The sequence below is a fragment of the Astyanax mexicanus genome, chromosome 18, assembly GCF_023375975.1.
Source record: "Astyanax mexicanus isolate ESR-SI-001 chromosome 18, AstMex3_surface, whole genome shotgun sequence".
Classification (NCBI taxonomy): Eukaryota; Metazoa; Chordata; class Actinopteri; order Characiformes; family Acestrorhamphidae; genus Astyanax; species Astyanax mexicanus.
In genome coordinates this window covers 42,564,435-42,585,482 of record NC_064425.1, presented here as the reverse complement: position 1 = coordinate 42,585,482, position 21,048 = coordinate 42,564,435, and the positions used below count along the sequence as shown (strand labels likewise).

The 21,048-nt window shown below is 41.8% G+C and overlaps 1 protein-coding gene across 1 annotated transcript in view; it reads left to right on the top strand.

Moving 5' to 3' along the window:
- fndc3ba (fibronectin type III domain containing 3Ba) overlaps positions 1–21,048 on the top strand; it is a 121,924-nt gene that overhangs the window by 75,750 nt on the left and 25,126 nt on the right. Inside the window, exons 10-19 of the mRNA XM_049467293.1 lie at positions 99–237; positions 3,397–3,450; positions 4,458–4,582; positions 9,259–9,433; positions 10,966–11,052; positions 14,986–15,124; positions 15,220–15,291; positions 15,563–15,681; positions 16,996–17,101; positions 20,034–20,206. Coding sequence (XP_049323250.1) covers positions 99–237; positions 3,397–3,450; positions 4,458–4,582; positions 9,259–9,433; positions 10,966–11,052; positions 14,986–15,124; positions 15,220–15,291; positions 15,563–15,681; positions 16,996–17,101; positions 20,034–20,206 — 1,189 coding nt within the window. The remainder of the gene's footprint in view (positions 1–98; positions 238–3,396; positions 3,451–4,457; positions 4,583–9,258; positions 9,434–10,965; positions 11,053–14,985; positions 15,125–15,219; positions 15,292–15,562; positions 15,682–16,995; positions 17,102–20,033; positions 20,207–21,048) is intronic.

Here is a 21,048-nt window from a genome sequence, read left to right as displayed (position 1 = left end):
TGTTCCAGAAGTCCTGCTCTTCGTTCAGGTTTGTTGATCTGGAGAACTACAGTATAAGAGTGTGTTGTGTTTGAATTGAGTGTGTGTTTGTGTTGCAGAGTGAATGCAGTGTGTAACTCACTGAAAGGCTCGTGTTCGGAGGTCGGAACGTTTACCACACACAGCAGCAGTCCTGACTCCCCCCAACCTCCCAGACTCACACACCGCTCCAAACACTGCCTCACACTGCAGTGGAAGGTAGGATACACTCAACACAACACACACACACACACACACACACACACTGCTCCAAACAATGCCTCACACTGCAGTGGAAGGTAGGATACACTCAACACAACACACACACACCGCTCCAAACTAGAGTTGCACGGTGTACCGAAGGTTCGATTCTTTTTCGATACTACGTCATCACAAACGATTCGGTTCTTTAGCGTTCGATGCTTTCGATACTGTATATAGCCCAGTCACTAGCTTCAAATGAGTCAAATTAGTAGGCGCGATTTGATTCAGTTCATAAGAAAACTGATTCACACCGCAGCAGTCGGTGTGGCAGGATTCAGATAAACTTAGTGTTCTGAACAAATGAATCGATTCACGCGCAAGCCAGCAGAGCAGCAGCGAGTGTAGAATAACAGATGTCTCTCGTCCGCGACTTGTGGACAAAACGGGCGCGAGGAGTGAAGTGTGGGAAAATAGTCTGAGATGTAGGCATCTGTTTTTTATTGATATTTTTATTTTTAAATAAAATAACGAAAACTGAAAGTGAAACTAAACTACTTTATTAGCGCTGTTTTCACTCCCGCAGTTGTACAGCGGGGGGTGTTGTGCCGATTCTGTCCGCGAAGCGGGAGTCGGATTCAGTAGCGGATTCGGCACCTCGCGCTCCGCGGTGTTAGTTGTAAGCGCTCGCGCTAACCGCAAAATACGACAGAAAACACTGAGGGAGCTGCAGACTTATGTGTGGGACTAGAATATGAGCACGAGGAGATCAAAGAGAACCTTTACCTGTGAGTAGCTCACATCAGAACACGTAAATCTCTCTCTCTCTCACTCTCGCTCTCTCACTCTCTCACTCTTTCTCTGTGTCTCTCTCGCACGTGAACGCCTCCGCGTTTGACCTGCAGCACTGTGTTTAGCTGTTCTTAAAAATCATTTTAATTAAATAATAGTTCTCTGCTTCTATGTTACAGTGTTATTTAACATAATTCTGATCATATTTCGCTCATTCATTTAGCAGACAAGCACCCTGATCTCTACAAAGAGCTGAGAAGTCGACAGGTTAGTGGAGTTAGTCAAGATACACTCTGTCTGTAGCTTTACTAAGATTTACTAGCTACTGCTAGTAAATCACGTTAACACGGAGAGGAGTGTGCAGGAGTTTTGTTTTGGACCCGTGGTTCGCAAATCTGTGGTCAGGCACGTAGCCTGCTTGCTGGTTACACTGAACATGGGCTTATTAAAAACGGTAAACGGTTGATTAATAAAACGGAGCAGTGAGTGTTAAAATGAACATAACATTGTAATGTTCTTCTGTCTCTTTATTTTCCTTATTCAGAACTTAACTTCTGCCCGCCCGTCAGGTTCACATAGTCAGGCTACCATTACCTCTGGTTTTAGTTTTAGTTTTTAGGAAGTGTTTAGATAATTATGTTATAGTTAAGGTTATAATAACGAAACTTGTTTTTTGTACAAATGTTTCATTTTAGAATAAAAACGTTTGCACCTATTGTTCAGTGTTCAATCCAGTTCAGTCAAAAATAAACATTTTATGTTCAGATATTTTTATTGTTTTTTTTCTTCCAAGTATCGTTTTGGTATCGAAAATCGTGATACTACAGTTGGTATCGGTATCGAAGTCAAAATTTTGGTATCGTGACAACCCTACTCCAAACACTGCCTCACACTGCTCCAAACACTGCCTCACAGACCTCTCCAAACACTGCCTCTCCAAACACTGCCTCACACTGCAGTGGAAGGTAAGATACACTAAACACACCAAACACACACACACACACCCTGCTCCAAACACTGCCTCACACACCAGTCCAAAACATTTCACATACCTCTCCAAACACTGCCTTTAAAACACTGCCTCACACACCTCTCCAAACACTTCCTCACACAACTATCCAAATAGTTCCTCAAACAACTATCCAAACACTGCCTCACACTGCAGTTAAAGGTAGGATACACTTAACACAACACACACACACTGTTCCAAACACTGCCTCACACACCTCTCTAAACACTGCCTCACACCAGTTCAAAACTTTTCACATACCTCTCCAAACACTGCCTTTAAAACACTGCCTCACACACCTCTCCAAACACTGCCTCACACACCTCTCCAAACAGTTCCTCACACACCTCTCCAAACAGTTCCTCAAACAACTATCCAAACACTGCCTCACACTGCAGTTAAAGGTAGGATACACTTAAAACAACACACACACCCTGCTTTAAACACTGCCTCACACACCTAATTCAAACACTTACTCCACACACACACACATGCAAAACACACACATTTTTAATATTGAAACGCCTAAATTCAATCATTCACAGGTGTGCACAAATATCTTTGTCCGTGTAGTATCAAGAAAGTGATTCTCATCACAGTTGGTGGGTAATTTTTTTTTATAAAAAGACGATTCTATTAATTAATTAATTCGTTATTTAATATATATTTTATTAACCTGTGTTGTAAAGCTGGTAAAAACTTTCCTTAACCTGGAAAAGCAGGTGGTTTTACTGGTTGACCAGCTTGTTTTAGCTCATAACCAACCTGGTGATCGTACTGCTTCACTGGCCTGATCAAGTTCTTAATGCTGATAGATAGAACATTCTTTACTCTGATCATTCAGAGTTAAATTGTTCATCAGTACAGTAGAAAATCTATTCAATTCTACACAGAACTGGTGTTTTATGGACTCAGTCCTGGCTGAGCTCTGGGGTTCGGACTGGTTTTCTGAACTGTCCCACTTTACTTTAACTGGTTTTATGTTTTAAACAGCAGGAGAAACGAGACTCTGTGGATGACTGCTGAAGCTATTTTCCATCAGAGCTGAAATGGTGTGTAAAATCTGAGCAGGTCTGTGTAGAATTGGGTCGTGCGGCAGTAAAGTCGGCGGTATTGTCGTAAAGTCATTATAAAACACTGCGCGTCTCCATCCGGAGGGAGTTTCGCATCAGGAGGTCCGATTGGCTCGATAGAAGCTCCTCCGTCACGCTAAACGGGTCGCTTTATCTGCCCGTCCCGCCGCTTGAAGCCCTCGCTTCAGAACGCCGAACGAACGCCGGGCCTGTTGTGTGACTCATCTCAAGAGGAAATGAGAACTGTAATAAGAATAAATATCTTCCTGCGGTCATGTGACGTCTTCATTTTTCTCTCCGCAGCCTCCTGTTGACAACGGATCGAAGATCACCAGCTACCTGCTGGAGTGGGACGAGGTAACTCCACCCCTTTTTTATTGTGATAAAGAAAATTAATTTATCTTACAGGATATAAAGGATTTTGACGAGACAATTATTGCAGTTACACCTGTTTTATAATACACATGTTTATTCCCTTTGTGTGTATTGGAACGACACCAAAAAGCAGGGCTGGAAAATAGTATTGGCGCCTTTAAAAGTGTGGATTAAGGACTCCAGGTGGTCCGGCAAACTAAGGTTCGAATCCCGGTCATGCAGCTTGTCATCAGCTGCCAGATTCCTGAGAGAGCACAATTGGCCTTGCTCTCTCTGGGTGGGTACAGTAGATGGCGGTCTTTCTTTCCCCTCATCACTCCTAGGGTGATGTTGATCAGCACAAAGCTGCGTCTGTGAGCTGGTGTATTAGAACCGTGTCGCTGCGCTTTTCTCAGAGCATTAGCGCTGTGATGCTACTAGGTAATGCTGCATCAGCAGCAGTTTAAAAAGAGGCGGAGTCTGACTTCATATGTATCGGAGGAGGCGTGTGTTAGTCTTCCCCCTCCTGGTGTGTTGGAGCATCACTAGTGATAGGGGGAGTCGTAATGATTGGGTTGGGTAATTGGCCGTGTAATTTGGAGAGAAAAATGGGGAAAAAATAAATTAAAATATTTTAAAATAGAAACTAGACTTCAGTTTGCCAATCCTCTGGGAAAACGTCTTGTGGAGAAATGACATCAAGGTAGAACTTTTGGTAAAGCAGGTCATTCTACGCTTTACCGAAACGTCATTGTGGTCATTTTGCTCAGACACATTGCACGGCTTCTATAGATACTTTTGGACACTTTTGGTGTATTTCTAGAATGCAGAAAGGAAGCTAACAACTGTACCTGGAAAATGATTCCTCTTGTGGCATCCCTGATTCCATTAATCAGTGTGATTATGGGGGCGTATGGCGGAGCAGGAGAACACTGCTATTGAGGTGACGTTGTTGTTTTCTTCCAACTGTTCTCCAAGCCTCTTCTTTCTGTACTCTCTTTCTCTTACAGGGCAAGAAGAACAATGTTTTCAGAGAATGTTACTTCGGGAACCAGAGACACTACAAGCTGATGCGTCTGTGTCCAGCCATGGCATATACGTTCAGACTAGCTGCAAGGAATGACATCGGGACCAGGTAATGTCCTGCAGCTCACACTGTCTCTGAGATTTAGTGTACATGCACCACCAAAATGGTACAAGTGGAAAAATATAGCATAGCTGAAATCAGGAATATGTTAGTCAGGAATATGTAGTTAAAAGTTTAGGCTGACTAGCTGTATTGTTAGATGTATTGTTTAATTAAGAGTCTGGGTTTCACAAGAGTTTATTGCCAGGAGGGTAATACTTGTGTGACTGCATTGTGCCAAGTGTACAGTTTAGTTCAGCAGTTGGGCTCTGCCCCTTAGCTCCAGTTAATGGTACTCTAATGTTTATGTTTTAGTATACCAAGAAATTTGTTCCTCAGATTCAATAAAGGCAGTGTTTCCTCTGTTTCAGTGGGGGCGTGGTTCCTCAGATTCAGTAGGGTCAGTGGTTCCTCAGATTCAGTAGGGTCAGTGGTTCCTCAGATTCAGTAGGGTCAGTGGTTCCTGGAACTCAGTAGGGTCAGTGGTTCCTCAGATTCAGTAGGGTCAGTGGTTCCTCAGATTCAGTAGGGTCAGTGGTTCCTCAGATTCAGCAGTGTCAGTGGTTCTTCTTAATTTAGTATGGTTAGTGTTTCCTCAAACTCAGAAGGGTCAGTGGTTCCTCAGATTCAGTAGGGTCAGTGATTCCTCAGATTCAGCAGTGTCAATGGTTCCTTAGACTCAGTAGGGTCAGTGGTTCCTTAGACTCAATAGGATCAGTAGTTCCTCACACTCAGTAGGATCGGTGGTTCCTCAAATTCAATAGAGGCAGTGTTTCCTCTGTTTCAGTAGGGGCAGTGGTTCTGAAACTCATTAGGGTCAGTGGTTCCTTAGATTCAGTAGGGTTGTTGATTCCTCAGATTTAGTAGGGGCAGTGGTTCCTGAAACTCATTAGGGTCAGTGGTTCCTTAGATTCAGTAGGGTCAGTAGTTCCTCAGATTCAGTAGGGTTGTTGGTTCCTCAGATTCAGTAGGGTCAGTGGTTCTTCAGATTCAGTAGGGTCAGTGGTTCCTGAAACTCAGTAGGGGCAGTGGTTCCTCTGTAGAGTCATTTTTCCCACTAGGTCTGGCTTTGTAAGGTCAATGTCTTTCAAACTAAGAAGATGTATTGCATCTAGCAGTGAAATGTTAAAGTGAATTTCTCCCCCCGTGTATGAAAACAAACTGATGATCACCCACAGTCTGATAATCCTCATCCCTCATCCTTCCGTTATAAAGGATGAAGTTTCATTTAAAAATCATGATCACTCTCATTCTCTCTTCCTGCCTCTCTCTCTTGCCCTCCCTCTATTCCCCTAGTTTCTCTTGGGTGGATCTTTTTTAAGTGTATCTATTCCTCACCTCCCCCTGTTGTCTCGCTCTGCAATCACTCTCTCTTTCCCTCCCTCGTGCTGCCTCTCTCTCGCTCCTGTCGGTAAAGGCCATCAGGGTGAAGTATGCTGTGTTTTTCTCAAGCTGCTCTCCTTTATTTCAACTGACACTGATCTTCCTCCTCCTCCTGCTGTTGGTGCTATTAATGTGATGCTTTGACCACAAATTCTCTTGGTGTCCACCACCACACCCCACCATCTCCTCTACCTAACCTCCACCGTCACATCCCACCATCTCCTTTACACCACCACCACCACCACCACATCCCACCATCTCCTCAACCTAACAACCACCACCACACCCCACCACCTCCTCTACCCAACCATCACAAACCTTACCACCACCGCAACTGTACTATCACAACCCAATCTTTACCAAAACCCAACCACTACCACAAATGTAACCACCACACCACACCCCACAACCCAACCACCACAAACCACTATTCCAATCAACCATCACCACTGCAACTGCACCATCACAAACCAGTCTTCACAACCCAACAATTACTGCACCAAAACCCAACCACTACCAAAAACGCAACCACCACAACCCAGTCGCCACCACATCACAACCCAACCACTACTGCACCACACTTTCACCACCACCACAACCCCACGATCACCACCACAATAAAACCTCACCCATCACCATAGCTTAACCACCACCAACACACAACCACGACCACTGCCACCACACCACTACCACCCAACCACTGCCACCCCCAAAACCACAAATCCACCTTAACTCAATAACCTCCACAACATAACCCACCAACACAATCACATCACAACCCCACCATCTCCTTTACCCCACCACCACACCCTACCATCTCTCCTATCCAGCCACCACCACACCCCACCATCTCCTTTACATCCAATCTCTTCACAAGCCCACCCATCACCATAATCCAACCAACAACACTGGACCACTGCCACCCCACCACTACCACCACCAAACCACTGCCACCCAACCACCCAACACCACACCTCACCACAATTCACTAACACAACCACAACCCAGCCCCACCCTTCACCACAACCCAACCACCACATCACAACCACACCATCCCAACTTCAGTGCTATTTGCTGAGGTATCAAATTCCATAACATATTATCTACCTACTTTTGTAGTTCCATGTAGCACTAAACAAAGTCATTAAACATCAAACAGGACATGGCTGGCCATGTCTGACAAAGTTTGATTTTTCAATAATCTTTCGCTTTAATGCAGGCGGCCTTTTCTCACTTTGAAAGTGATGCTAAAACCTGAACTCTGGTTTCCAAACTTCTTAATAAGTGTTTAAGAGGTTTTGTATTCAGCGAGCGGTTTGGACACTCTCCAGGATGCTGAATGGTAAAGAATGAGGCAGAATGGTTGAGGTGAATTAGGGTGGAATAGTGGGTTCGGTTGGTCCGACCGTGGGGCTGTAATTCTGTTTCTTCATGCCCTGCGGAGAAATGTGTGTGTGTGTCGGGTTTCTGTAGGGCCATAAACTCAATCACTCAGATTTAAACTGAATGAAAATGTCAGCGTAGCAAGGGCGCAGGGTTTAATATTGGACACTGCAAGAAAAACTCTCTGAAATGTTCCCGTACGCCAGCCGTTCCCTTCGCCTACTGAAATCTGTCATGGAAATGATCAGACACATCCTTCCACTCCAAGACATCCGAATCTGCTCAGACTGTATGGCATCAAAGTCAATAACATATTTCTGTAAATACACTTCCAGTAACAGAAATTGAACCAAACTGTCACCAAGGTGGCACCTTCAATAACCTCTGAGGGATGTCTTTAGTACCTTAAACGTAGTGTTGTGGTTACTCAGACTCAGATTCAGTAGTGTTTCCCTACTAAGTAGTGTAAGTGTTTCTTCAGACTTCTTCAGTAGTGTCATGTTCGTCTTTAAACTCAGAAGGGTCAAAGTTCCCTCAGACCCTGCAGTGTCTTTTTTTAGACCCATTATGGAAAGTGGTTTCTCAGACTCAGTAGGGTCAACTTTCCTCAGTTGTGTCATGTTTTCTTTAAACTCAATTAAGTCAATGTTTTCTCAGACTCAGTACAGTTAACTTATCCTCAGACTCAGTAGTTTTTGTCTTTCCTCGGTCTCAGTAGTTTCTGTCTTTCCTCAGACTCAGTGGACTGTTTCCTTAGGCTCAGTAGTTTTAGTGTTTCCTCAGACTTAGTAGGGGCAGTGTTTTCTTAGACTCAAGATGGTCAAGTTTTCCTCAGACTCAAAAGTGTATGTTTCTTACACTCAGTAAGCTCACTGTTTCCTCAGACTCAGTAGTTTCCATGTTTCCTCAGACTCAGTAGTTTCCATGTTTCGTCAGACTCAGTAGTTTCCATGTTTCATCAGACTCAGTAGTTTCCATGTTTCCTCAGATTCAGTAAGCTAAGTGTTTCCTCAGACTCAGTAGTTTCCTTTATTCCTCAGACTCTCAGAGTTTGTGTTCCCTCAGATTTATTAATTTCCGTTTTTCCTCAGACTCAGTAGTTTCCATGTTTCTTCAGACTCAGTAGTTTCCGTGTTTCCTCAGACATCAATAGGCTCAGTGTTTCCTCAGACTCAGTAGTTCATATGTTTCTTCAGGCTCAGTAGTTTTAGTTTCCTTGTTTCCTCAGACTCAGTAGTTTCCTTGTTTCCTCAGACTCAGTAGTTTCATTGTGTCCTCAGACTCAGGTCAGTGTTTCCTCAGACTTTGTAGTTTCCATGTTTCCTCAGACTCAGTAGTTTCCATGTTTTCTTGGACTCAGTAAGGTCAGTGTTTCCTCAGACTCAGGAGTTTCCATGTTTCCTCAGACTTTGTAGTTTCCATGTTTCCTCAGACTTTGTAGTTTCCATGTTTCCTCAGACTTTGTAGTTTCCATGTTTCCTCAGACTCAATATGGTCAGTTTCCTCAGACTTAAAGGGTCGTACAGCTTTCTGTTCTACCCATCGTTGGTCAGTTGCTTTCTCACAGTGCTTATTACCACCTAGTTCCTTCTGTCCCACAGAATCATTTCCATCATTTCAGTTTTGCTATTCCTTCTGTATTGGTTAGTGGCTGTTGCTAGGTTACAGATAACCAAGGCAGCAGTTGTTCCCAGTATGAGAACGTTTGGGAACCCCTGCTGTATGTTCTAAGTGCAGTTTTGACATCTATGAGGGTTTAACAATTTGTTAAGAAACTGCCAATATACTTATAAACACTGTTGTAGCTTGTTCTTTAAAGGTACATTTATACAGTTTTTACTTTCATGAACCATCTGTACACAACCAGAAATGCCTTTTTTTTTACATACACACTTGCTATCTCGTTTTCTCTCTCTCAGTCCTTTCAGTCCGGAGGTGGTGTTCTGTACGAGTGGATCCTTGCCCCAGCTGCCCGGTGTTCCACGGCTTGTTCGGGCTGGCGTGAGCTGGATCATGCTGGAGTGGAGCCGGCCGCACGGCTGCAGTGCTGAGGAACCGCTGACGTACACTCTGGAGATACAGGAAGATGGAAATGTACGGCATTTACCAGGAAATACCGGCACTTACCGGCACATACTGATACACTCTGTTACTCATCAACACTCTAGTAACCGAACATTCATTTACACTCTCTGGCACTCGCTGATGGTCAGTGGCACTCATTAACACCTACAGTCACTTACTGACACTTACTGGCAGTCATTGACACTCACCCGAATTCACCGGCACTCACAGCGCATGCTACACTTACATGCACTTACTGACACACATTGATACTTTTCAGCACTTACCGACATACATAACACTTACAGGCACTCATTGACACTTTTCAGCACTTACCGACATACATAGCACTTACAGGCACTCATTGACACTTTTCAGCACTTACCGACATACATAGCACTTACAGGCACTCATTGACACTTTTCAGCACTTACCGACATACATAGCACTTACAGGCACTCATTGACACTTTTCAGCACTTACCGACATACATAGCACTTACAGGCACTCATTGACACTTTTCAGCACTTACCGACATACATAGCACTTACAGGCACTCATTGACACTTTTCAGCAGTTACCGACATACATAGCACTTACAGGCACTCATTGACACTTTTCAGCACTTACCGACATACATAACACTTACAGGCACTCATTGACACTTTTCAGCACTTACCGACATACATAACACTTACAGGCACTCATTGACACTTTTCAGCACTTACCGACATACATAACACTTACAGGCACTCATTGACACTTTTCAGCACTTACCGACATACATAACTCTTACAAGCACTCATTGACACTTTTCAGCACTTACCGACATACATAACTCTTACAGGCACTCATTGACATTTTTCAGCACTTACCGTCATACATAACACTTAAAGGCACTCATTGACACTTTTCAGCACTTACCGACATACATAACACTTACAGGCACTCATTGACACTTTTCAGCACTTACCGACATACATAACTCTTACAGGCACTCATTGACACTTTTCAGCACTTATCAACATACATGACACTTACAGGCACTCATTGACACTTTTCAGCACTTACCAACATACATAACTCTTACAGGCACTCATTGACACTTTTCAGCACTTCAGCTTCAGCTTCATTCACACTCCAGCTTTTGGTGGCACTCATCGGCACTCATTGACACTAACTGGCACTCACTGACACTTACCATCACTTTGGCTACCAGATTAAAGATTGAGTGATGATATAATGCGAATATCCTCATATACTATAACAACTGCTTAGCAACACCACAGCAACCACTGTAGCAGCCACCTAGCAGTATTTATCAATAATCGAGCAAGACTGTAGTATCCACTCAGTTATACCATAGAAACCAGTGCTTTAGATGTTGTATTCATATTTTGGCCAATTTTCATTACGTGGTTCCTTCGTCATTCATCATTTCTTTCATGAAAAAGCACAAAGTATTCAGTTTAAATTAAGTTTAGTAAAGAAGACTTACACAATGCATCTGTGTGTAATTGTGTTAATTGTGTGATTGTGTTTCTGTGTTTGTGTGCATTTAGGGAGCTGAGTTTCACCCGAAGTACACTGGAGAGAGTCTGAGCTGTACTGTAGAAGGCCTGAAAAGGAGTTCCCAGTATAAATTCAGAGTGAGTCTGTCTGTATACATACAGGGGTTGGACAATGAAACTGAAACACCTGGTTTTAGAGCACAATAATTGATTGTGGTGACGGACAGATTTGATCAGCCGTGGTTTTATGTTTTTTGGATACAATCCGGGTTAGCACCCGAACATCCCTTTCAGACAGCTTCCTCTTACAGCGTCCACAGTTAATCCTGTTGGATGTGGTTGGTCCTTTTTGGTGGTATGCTGCTAACATTACCCTGGATACTGTGGGTCACAGATGCTCCAGCAAGACGTGCACCAACAATTTGTCTTTCTCTTTTGAACTCTGGTACGTCACCCATAATGTTGTGTGCATTGCAATATTTAGAGCAGAACTGTGCTCTTACCCTGCTAATTGAACCTTCACACTCTTACAGCTCTTATTGGTGCTATAGTGTGCAATTAATGAAGATTGGCAACCAGGCTGCTCCAATTTAGCCATGAAACCTAAAATCCCACACTAAAATGACAGGTGTTTCAGTTTCATTGTCCAACCTCTATATATTGCTGGAAAAATAACACAGTAAAAAGTTGATATTTGGAAAGAAATGAAGCTTTACAAGTGTGAATGAATATATATAGTATATGATGAGTCAGCTGGGTAAAGTGTGTTTGAATGCATCAGATAGAGATCTAGCAGTTAGTGATCTCTTACCAAGGGGTGCACTTCCTAAAAAGTGCCTCTAAGAGCCTTTTTAAAGGGCAGTGAGATTTGATTTGTTGAGATCAAAAATGAATGGGAGGAAAGAGGAATGAAAATATAACGACAAATAAACGAGTGCAGGCCAAAACAACAGTGAACTTTTTTTTAGGAGCCTGCCTTTAGATCACGTATTCACAGTTAAGCAGAATTGCAATAGATATTTATTATTAGTCTTTGATTGATTGATTGATTTATTGATTGATTATTTGATTGTGTATTAATCAATACCTGAGCTGCAGTGATTCAGCTTTTCTTCCTTCACTCATGATCGAGAAGCGCTCTGCCCTCCATTACTATTCATCCTGCCACCCCCCCCCCTCCCCCTCCTCAGCTCCAGCGTGTGATGTCACTTCCCGCTGAACACTCCTCTACGCTCCCTGCTCTGAACTCTTTTATACGCAGTGTGTACAGTGTGTAATTATGTACAGTGTGTGAGTGCTGACGCGGTACAGGAGCAGCTGGAGTCAGGATGGGAATAAATATCACTTTCATAACCAGCTGCACTATTTTCCATGTCACAGTAACAGTGTGAGCGTCAGATCTGTGATATATCTGCCTATAGATCCCCATAAACATTAATCTGATTATTACTTCTACTTACAGTAACTAAAAAAACTAAAAAAAAAACAGCATATACTGTACATTACTCAATACCCACCATGAATAATTAGTATTTATTACAAATTAAAGTTTGCATTAATCCAACTGTGCAGTGAGAACACACACAGACACACACACACACACACACACACACACAGAGCACACATGCCCGTAGTGATGGACAGTCAGCACTGTCAAAACCCAGGTCAAACCTTCTATAATTTACATTACATTACATTACATTACATTTGGCAGACGCTTTTGTCCAAAGCGACTTACAATAGTCAAGTACAATGTAAAATAAGTTTAAAGGAAAAACATCTTTGGATAGGGATAAAAGGAGGTCAAAGGGGAATAATAGGATAGAGGAGTGAAGGAGAGGAAGAAGGAAATGAGGTTAGAAGTAGTTAGTGTGTTAGAGGTGTTAGGAGAGTAAGAGCTCTTTGAAGAGCTCTGTCTTCAGGAGTTTATTAAAGATAGTGAGAGATTCTCCTGATCTGGTAGTGGAAGGTAGTTTGTTCCACCATTGGGGAACTCTGTATGAGAACAGTCTGGATTGCTTTGTGTGAATGTTTGGCAAAGCGAGGCGACGTTCATTGGAGGAGCGCAGCGGCCGGGAGGTAGCGTAAGCCTTCAGGAGCGAGTGCAGGTAGGAAGGAGCCTGTTCTGACATCACCTTGTAGGCGATAGTAAGAGCTTTGAATTTGATGCGAGCATCAACTGGTAGCCAATGGAGCTCAATGAGCAGCGGGGTGACATGTGCCCGTTTTGGCTGGTTGAAGACCAGACGTGTTGCTGCATTCTGAATCATCTGTAGTGGTTTTACTACACAGGCCGGGAGGCCAGTTAGCAGGGCATTGCAGTAGTCGAGGCGTGAGATGACGACCGCTTGCACCAGGAGTTGGGTGGCCTGTTGCGTCAGGAACGGTCTAATTTTTCGGATGTTATAGAGCTCAAAGCGGCAGGACCGAGCAACTGAGGCCACATGGTGCGTGAAGGAGAGTTGGTCATCAACCAGAACACCCAGGTTCCTAGCAACCTTTGTCGGTGAATTTAGTATCTAATATTAACTGTTTAGTATTTTCTATGAATTATACAATATCAAATCTAATATTAATTATTCAGTATTCTCCCAATTTTTAGTATCTACTAAAATGTATTCAGTCTTATCTATTAACTGTTCAGTATCTACTATTAATTACTTAGGACTTCCTGTGAATTATTCAGTATCTAATATTAATTATTAAAAAGCAGTATTCTCTATTAATTATTGAGTACCATATTTTAATTAATTATTATTATCTATTATTATTCAGTATCTAATGATAATAATTCAGTATTCTCTATTAACTATTCCATATTTATTAAGACTTTTTTAGTATTCCCTATTAACTATTCGGTGTCTAATATTAATTATTTAGTATTCTCTGTTATTTATTGTCATAGGTTAATTATTTAGTATTATCTATTAATTATTCAGTATCTAAAATGAATTATTCAGTATTCTCTACTACCTATTCAGTATTTATTAGGAAATATTGAGTATTCCCTAATAACTGTTCAGTATCTAATATTCATTGTTTAGTATTCTCTACAAATGATTCAGCATCTTATATGAATTATAAAGTATTCTCTATTCATTATTTTGTATCTAATGTTCATTATTTAGTACTTACTATGAATTATTAAGTATCTAATATTAATTATTTGTTTTTCTCTATTGTTTAGTGTCTATTATTACTTATTCAGTGTTCTCTTAAATATTTAGTATTTAGGTATACTAGATTTTAATAAAAATTAAAAATTAAATTAAAAATAATTCAGTATCTAGTATTAATTATTTAATATTGCATTTGAATCGTTCAGTGTCTGATCTGAATTATTTGCTGCTCCCTGACTATGAATTTTTCAAATAATATACTATGAATTATTTAGTATGCATTATCAAGTCAAAGTCAAAGTGTTTTTTATTGTCATTTCAGCTATATACGAAACAACGTTCCTCCAGGGACCATGGTGCACATAAACACAGTGTAGACAGAACAATAGTGCAACAGTACAAAAGTGCAGACAGACAATACAACACAATACAGACAAAGAATAATAAATAACAAGACAGTGTGCAAATTTTGCAGTGTGCAAAAAAGACCAGGTGAGGTAGTAATTACTCTATTACACAGTGTGCAATAGAGTCCAGTGAGGTAGTAGGGTTTTTAGTGCTTTCCATTTTCTGGGGTAAGTAGGGTAAGAGTGTGTGTGCATGTACAGAAAAACCATCAGTTCAGTCTCTGCAGTTGAGGAGTCTGATGGCTTGGGGGAAGAAGCTGTTGCAGAATCTGGTCGTGCTGGACCGGATGCTGCGGTACCTTCTTCCCGAAGGCAGGAGGGAGAACAGTTCGTGTGAGGGATGAGTGCGGTCATTCACACATTATGAATTGTTACATATTATGTAAGATGTGTTCTGTACCCAGTGTTAAATATTAGGATTTACTATGAGTTATGTTATTATTATAAATGATTATATGATCTACTATGAATAGTTGAGTGTCCACTATACAGTATATAGAATATCTAGTTTAATTTTCCTCTCTCTCTCTCTCTTCCGGCTGTAGCTGATAGCCTCCAGTATAGAGGGGAGGAGTGGTCCCAGTGAGGTACTGGTCTGCACGACGAGTCCAGATAAACCAGGACCTCCATCCAGCCCCAGCGTTCAGGAACCAGTTACTCCCTACAGCTTCACCGTCAGCTGGGGTGAGAATTCACAGAGCCCAGATACTGTACAACTGGAGAGTGTGTGTGTGTGTGTGTATGTGTGTGTGTTGCTGATATTAATCGTTTCTTTGCAGATCCTCCACAAGACAACGGTGGATCAGAAATCTTGACCTACCTCTTAGAGATTTCAGAAGGAAGTGATGAGGGTAGGCCAATGAATAATATCCTATATAAATAAAATGTATATAAATAATGGGTGTGTATGTTAGTAGTGTATGTATAAGTGTTGTATTGAGAAACTATAGAGTAAAAACAGCACAGGGCTCATAATGGAGCCTTTAGGTTCCCCACACCTCACGCCTATTATAATTATAGAATTAATTAAAGTATTTATAGTAAATATAGAATAATCATGCTTACCTATTGTGTGTGTGTGTGTGTGTGTGTGTGTGTGTGTGTGTGTGTGTGTGTGTGCAGCAAATCAGTGGGACGTAGCATACAGTGGACCTGCCACCCAGTGTGTGTGTGATTGCTTGAAGCCTGGAACATTGTACAGACTCCGCCTCTGCTGCATAAGCACAGGAGGCCACAGTCAGGTAACACACCTGAGAAAACAACACACACATCTACAGCCAGTTAACACACCTGAGAAAACAACACAGACACACCCACATGTACCTACAGCCAGGTAACACACCTGAAGAAAGCAACACACACCTACAGTCAGGTAACACACCTGAGGAAACAACACACCTGGGGAAACAACACACACACACCTACAGTCAGGTAACACACCTGAGGAAACAACACACACACACACCTACATTTAGGTAACACACCTAAGGAAAAGACACACACACCTACAGTCAGGTAACACAACTGAAGAAAGCAACACACACACCTACAGTCAGGTAACACACCTGAGGAAACAACACACCTGAGGAAAAGACACACACACACACCTACAGACAGGTAACACATCTGAGGAAACAACACACACCTACAGTCAGGTAACACACCTGAAGAAAGCAACACACACACCTACAGTCAGGTAACGCACCTGAGGAAACAACACACACACACCTACAGCCTGGAAACACACCTGAGGAAACAACACCCACACACCTACAGCCAGGTAACACACCTGAGGAAACAACACACACACACCTACATTTAGGTAACACACCTGAGGAAACAACACACACACACACCTACAGCCAGGTAACACACCTGAGGAAACAACACACACACACTTACATTTAGGTAACACACCTGAGGAAACAACACACACACACACACACACACCTACAGCCAGGTAACACACCTGAGGAAACAACACACACACACCTACATTTAGGTAACACACCTGAGGAAACAACACACACACACACACACCTACAGCCAGGTAACACACCTGATAAAACAACACACACACCTACAGCCAGGTAACACACCTGAGGAAAAACAACACACACACACCTGCAGCCAGGTAACACACCTGAGGAAACAACGCACACACCTACAGTCAGTTAACACACCTGAGGAAACAACACACACACACACACACACCTACAGCCAGGTAACACACCTGATAGAACAACACACACACCTACAGCCAGGAAACACACCTGAGGAAACAACACACACACACCTACAGCCAGGTAACACACCTGAGGAAACAACACACACACACCTACAGCCAGGTAACACACCTGAGGAAACAACACACACACACCTACAGCCAGGTAACACACCTGAAGAAACAACACAATTTCCTATAGCTCAGTTTAATGCAGTAGTGTGGTACATAATGCAACAGGTGTACTTTTGATTGGTTTGTTAATTAATTAATTAATTAGTCAATTAATTAATTGCGATTAAACCTTTCTTGCGTGTGTCTGTGTTGGTAGTGTTCTGAGAGTGTTCCTGTGCGTACCTTAAGCGTGCCTCCAGGCCCCTGCCAGCCTCCGAGGATTGTGGGTAAAGCCAAACACAAGGAAGTGCACTTGCAGTGGGGTGAGGAAACTTTTATTATTGTCTTTTTTTATATGACATTTTCTGTTTCTTTTCACTGCTGGAACACCCAGGCAACCACCTTAAACACCACCCTACCAGTACCCCTACATCCACCTGCAAACCAGCCAAGCAGCCACCATGAAAATCACATTAAATTCCACTGCAAACACCTGAAATACCAGATCAACTGCTCTGCTACACCCTGGGAGCCACCTGAGATAACACAGCAACTTTCACCCTAGCAGCCACCTAACAATATCTTATCATCCACCTAAGAAGTATAAATTAAGATGATCAAAGAAGTTAACATTAGCACCCTTGTAAAAACCTGTTATACTGTAACATAGGATTACATGGTAACTGTTCTGCTGTGCCATACAAACCACCGATAGTACCCTATCAGCCACCCAGAACATCAAAGATACAGTATATACTTGCAAAAACGTACATAAACACGTTCTTTCCGCACTGCCTTCGTTAATTTGTTCGTTATTAGCTAAGAAACTCGGAGGAGACTCACCCCGATTTTAGTGAGCAGACTTTTTCTGCTGCGGGTGATTAAAATAAATCGCCAGACCTTCACAAAACTTCAGTCGCAGGCGTGTTTATTCCAGTGGACTCAATTCAACTCTGAATGAATGAGATTTCTAAATTACTACCAAATTACTTTCTTTTTAAATGTATTTTATAGATGTCTCTCCTGCTTCCAGCTCTGATGCCTCCATACTCAGTTACCTCTCAGTCTGATTACTTTGGCTGTTAAAATCACTTTATTTAGAATTTTAATCATTTATTTGTTTAACTTGAGACTTTCACTAAATAAAAAGTATGTGGAGATGTGGTACTCCAGCATTCCTTCTGAAACCGAGGGGATTAGACAGGAGTTTGTCTGGTTTTACTGCAGTAAGAGCCTCTACTTTGCAGGGAATGTTTGAACATTGTATTGAATGTATTGGATGTTTGAACATTGCTGTAAAATGGATTTGATTGCATGTAATTGCATTCCAATCTGATCTGAGTATCTTATTATTAAATATCACTGAAAAATCCCGCCCAGGTATCTTAATTTGTTGATTAACTCTAAGTACCTTAATGCTGAATGTCATTTTATACTGATCCGATCTGTATCTGATCTGTAGTCAATCTGTGTGTCCAGTCAGGGCAGGTCTCAGTACGCTGATATTGATCCACTCTGTTAATAATATTGCCCATAACTGATCCAATTACATTACCTTAATGCTCGGTTTTGCATATACACATGTGTAGTCCAAGTATTTTAATGCTAGCTATGTTACTACTGAGCATTATGTCATTCTATCTAGAGTAACTTAAATTTGAGTATTGTCTAATAACAATACAATCAGAGTACTTGGTACCACTTTAAAATAAGACTACCTTTATAAAGGGTTAATAAATGGTTTACAATTAGTTTATTAATGGTTACTAATTAGGTTGTAAATGCCTTAAAATCGTTAATAATCAGTTATGTTGCTGTGGGTTCACTATTTGGCAAACAACAGGTCTACGTACATTTCTACGTATGTGTTATAACTGATAATTAATGATTTTTAAGGCATTTATAACCTAATTAGTAACCATTAATAAACTAAACCATTTATAAACCCTTTATAAAGGTAGTCTTATTTTAAAGTGGTACCGAGTACTTTAATAATGTTATTGCTGAATTTTGGGTGATGCCAAATATTATCTAATACTGATCCAATCCATGTACCATAATTGTGAGCACTGATTCAATCTTATGTCTAAGTAGCACGCATTTAGTACCTTAATGTTAAACAGAAAACTGCCAGAAGGTACTGTGTGTATAAACCATAGACTGTGTATAGCTGGACAGAGCATCGTCTCTCAAAAGTGAAGCCACCACAGGTCGGGCGCCCCCTGCTGTTCGGCTGCAGAAAGCTGTGTAACTCCACCCATCCCCATAGGTTTCAATGGCAAAACAGACAACTTTTAATCACATTTTTTTCTAATATGCTGTAATTCTACCTCCATTATTTAAATGCAGCAGCTAGTGTAACCTCTGCGTATATTGTCAAATTTTTATATTCTCACAGAATTCGTTTTTTAAAACGTTATTCAGCTCTATTCAAAAAAGGTGTGGTTATGGTAAAAGGGCTGGTTATGGGCGGGACCAATAACAGACCGTCAGCTCCGCTCCGCTTCGCTCTGCAGTCTGAGACCGCGAGGCAGCCCTCAGGGGCGGAGTTATTTAAATGAGTAGGAGCTCTCCACAGCCTTTCTCCCTCCTCTGGTCTCTACTGCGCAGACTCTGGTCTCTGAATCGCCAAAATGGCGGAAGATTTTGGCTTCATTTTCATTGAATGAATGGGAACGGCGACACGGCGTCCATCTTTATATACAGTCTATGGTATAAACAGTGTTTTAAAAAAGTACCTGTACACTTTCAAAGTTCCCAGTGCCTCATTTAAATGCCAGCACCTTCAGAATTCTACCAATGAAGTGAGGAGCTACATTGAGCTTGTTGTTTATGATGTAAAAATAGTTATTTATTAAAAAAACGATCACTTGTTATCTTGCTTCACTACAACTCAAGTCCATTTTAAACTGGATTCCTCCTTTAATGCTGAGTATAGTGTCCTATAGCAACTGATCTGAGTACCTTAATGCTGCATATTAAAAGCTTTATACCCTTAAACCGCAGGGTCATGTGATCATGGTTGCTTCAGAACTTCCTGTTCTATTGGTCACTTCTTTTCAGTAAATTAGCTGAACTCGTTAATTTGATGAGCTGTCTGAATACTTTTGGACATGTAGTGTAGCTTCACAGATACAAGCAGAAGACAGGTGTTCAGTAATCCCAACTGGATTAAGTGGTTTTGGACACTATATGACTCACTGTTATTTCTCACTGTCTGTCTGTCGGTCGGTCTATCTGTCTGTCTGTCTGCAGACTGTCCCTCCTCTGAAGGCTGCTGTGGCGTGTCGGAGTACAGTGTGGAGATGGCTGAGGGGGAATCAGACTCTGCGGTTGTTTATTGCGGTTCTGAGTTGGAGTGCACTGTTGGCAGTCTGCTCCCCGGCGCCACCTACAGCTTCCGCCTGCGAGCTGCCAACGAGGCAGGGGTGAGTTTCATTTCACTGTCCATCACCGGCACTCTTGGAGCTAATACCCGCTCCTCCCAGATGCAAAGCTCACGCGGGTTGCCAGATTCACGCATAGTGGCAAGCGATGACGAGTCTTGCTCTGTAGCTGATCAGTCAATAATTTTACGTTTTCAATGTCCAAAATGGCCATCTTTGCTTCGTTAGTGGTGGTGGTAAATAACCTAGCTATGGTTAAAGAACCTTACTGAAGCTCAGTGATTACCTGTTCATCAGGAAACAAGCCAGTTTCCAAGTTTCTACTCTTTGCATGCTATTGCAAAGATTGTCTTTACCTGGGGAAATTGGACTGGTGGAATGGCCACAACCCACACAGATTTCAATGAGGTACTGCACAGTTCAAATAAGAAAATACTGGCTGAAGCTGTCAGTGCTTAAACTGAGTGCTTAAATCTGAATGCTGAGTATCACCTGATTTGATCTGTGTAGCTTACTGGTTATAGTCCAGTACTGATCTGAGTATTTTAATGCTGAGTTTCTGACAATTTCAATCAATAATGAGTATCATAATGCTAAATTCTGTCTGATATCGACTCGATCTGAATATTTTAATGCTGATAATTATTTAATACAGATGCACTCAGAGTACCTTTATGCTAAAGAAAATCATGTAACATGTTCCGTTCCAAGTACTGTAATACTGAGTATTGTTCAGTACGTATTTAAGCAGCTTAGTGCTGAAATTCGGTCTTTATTGCAATACTTATTATAATACTGAGTATCGTCAATACTTATCTTAGTATTTTGATGCCGAGATTCCTGTGATAACGTTCCAACCTGATCACCTTAATGCACATTGTTGA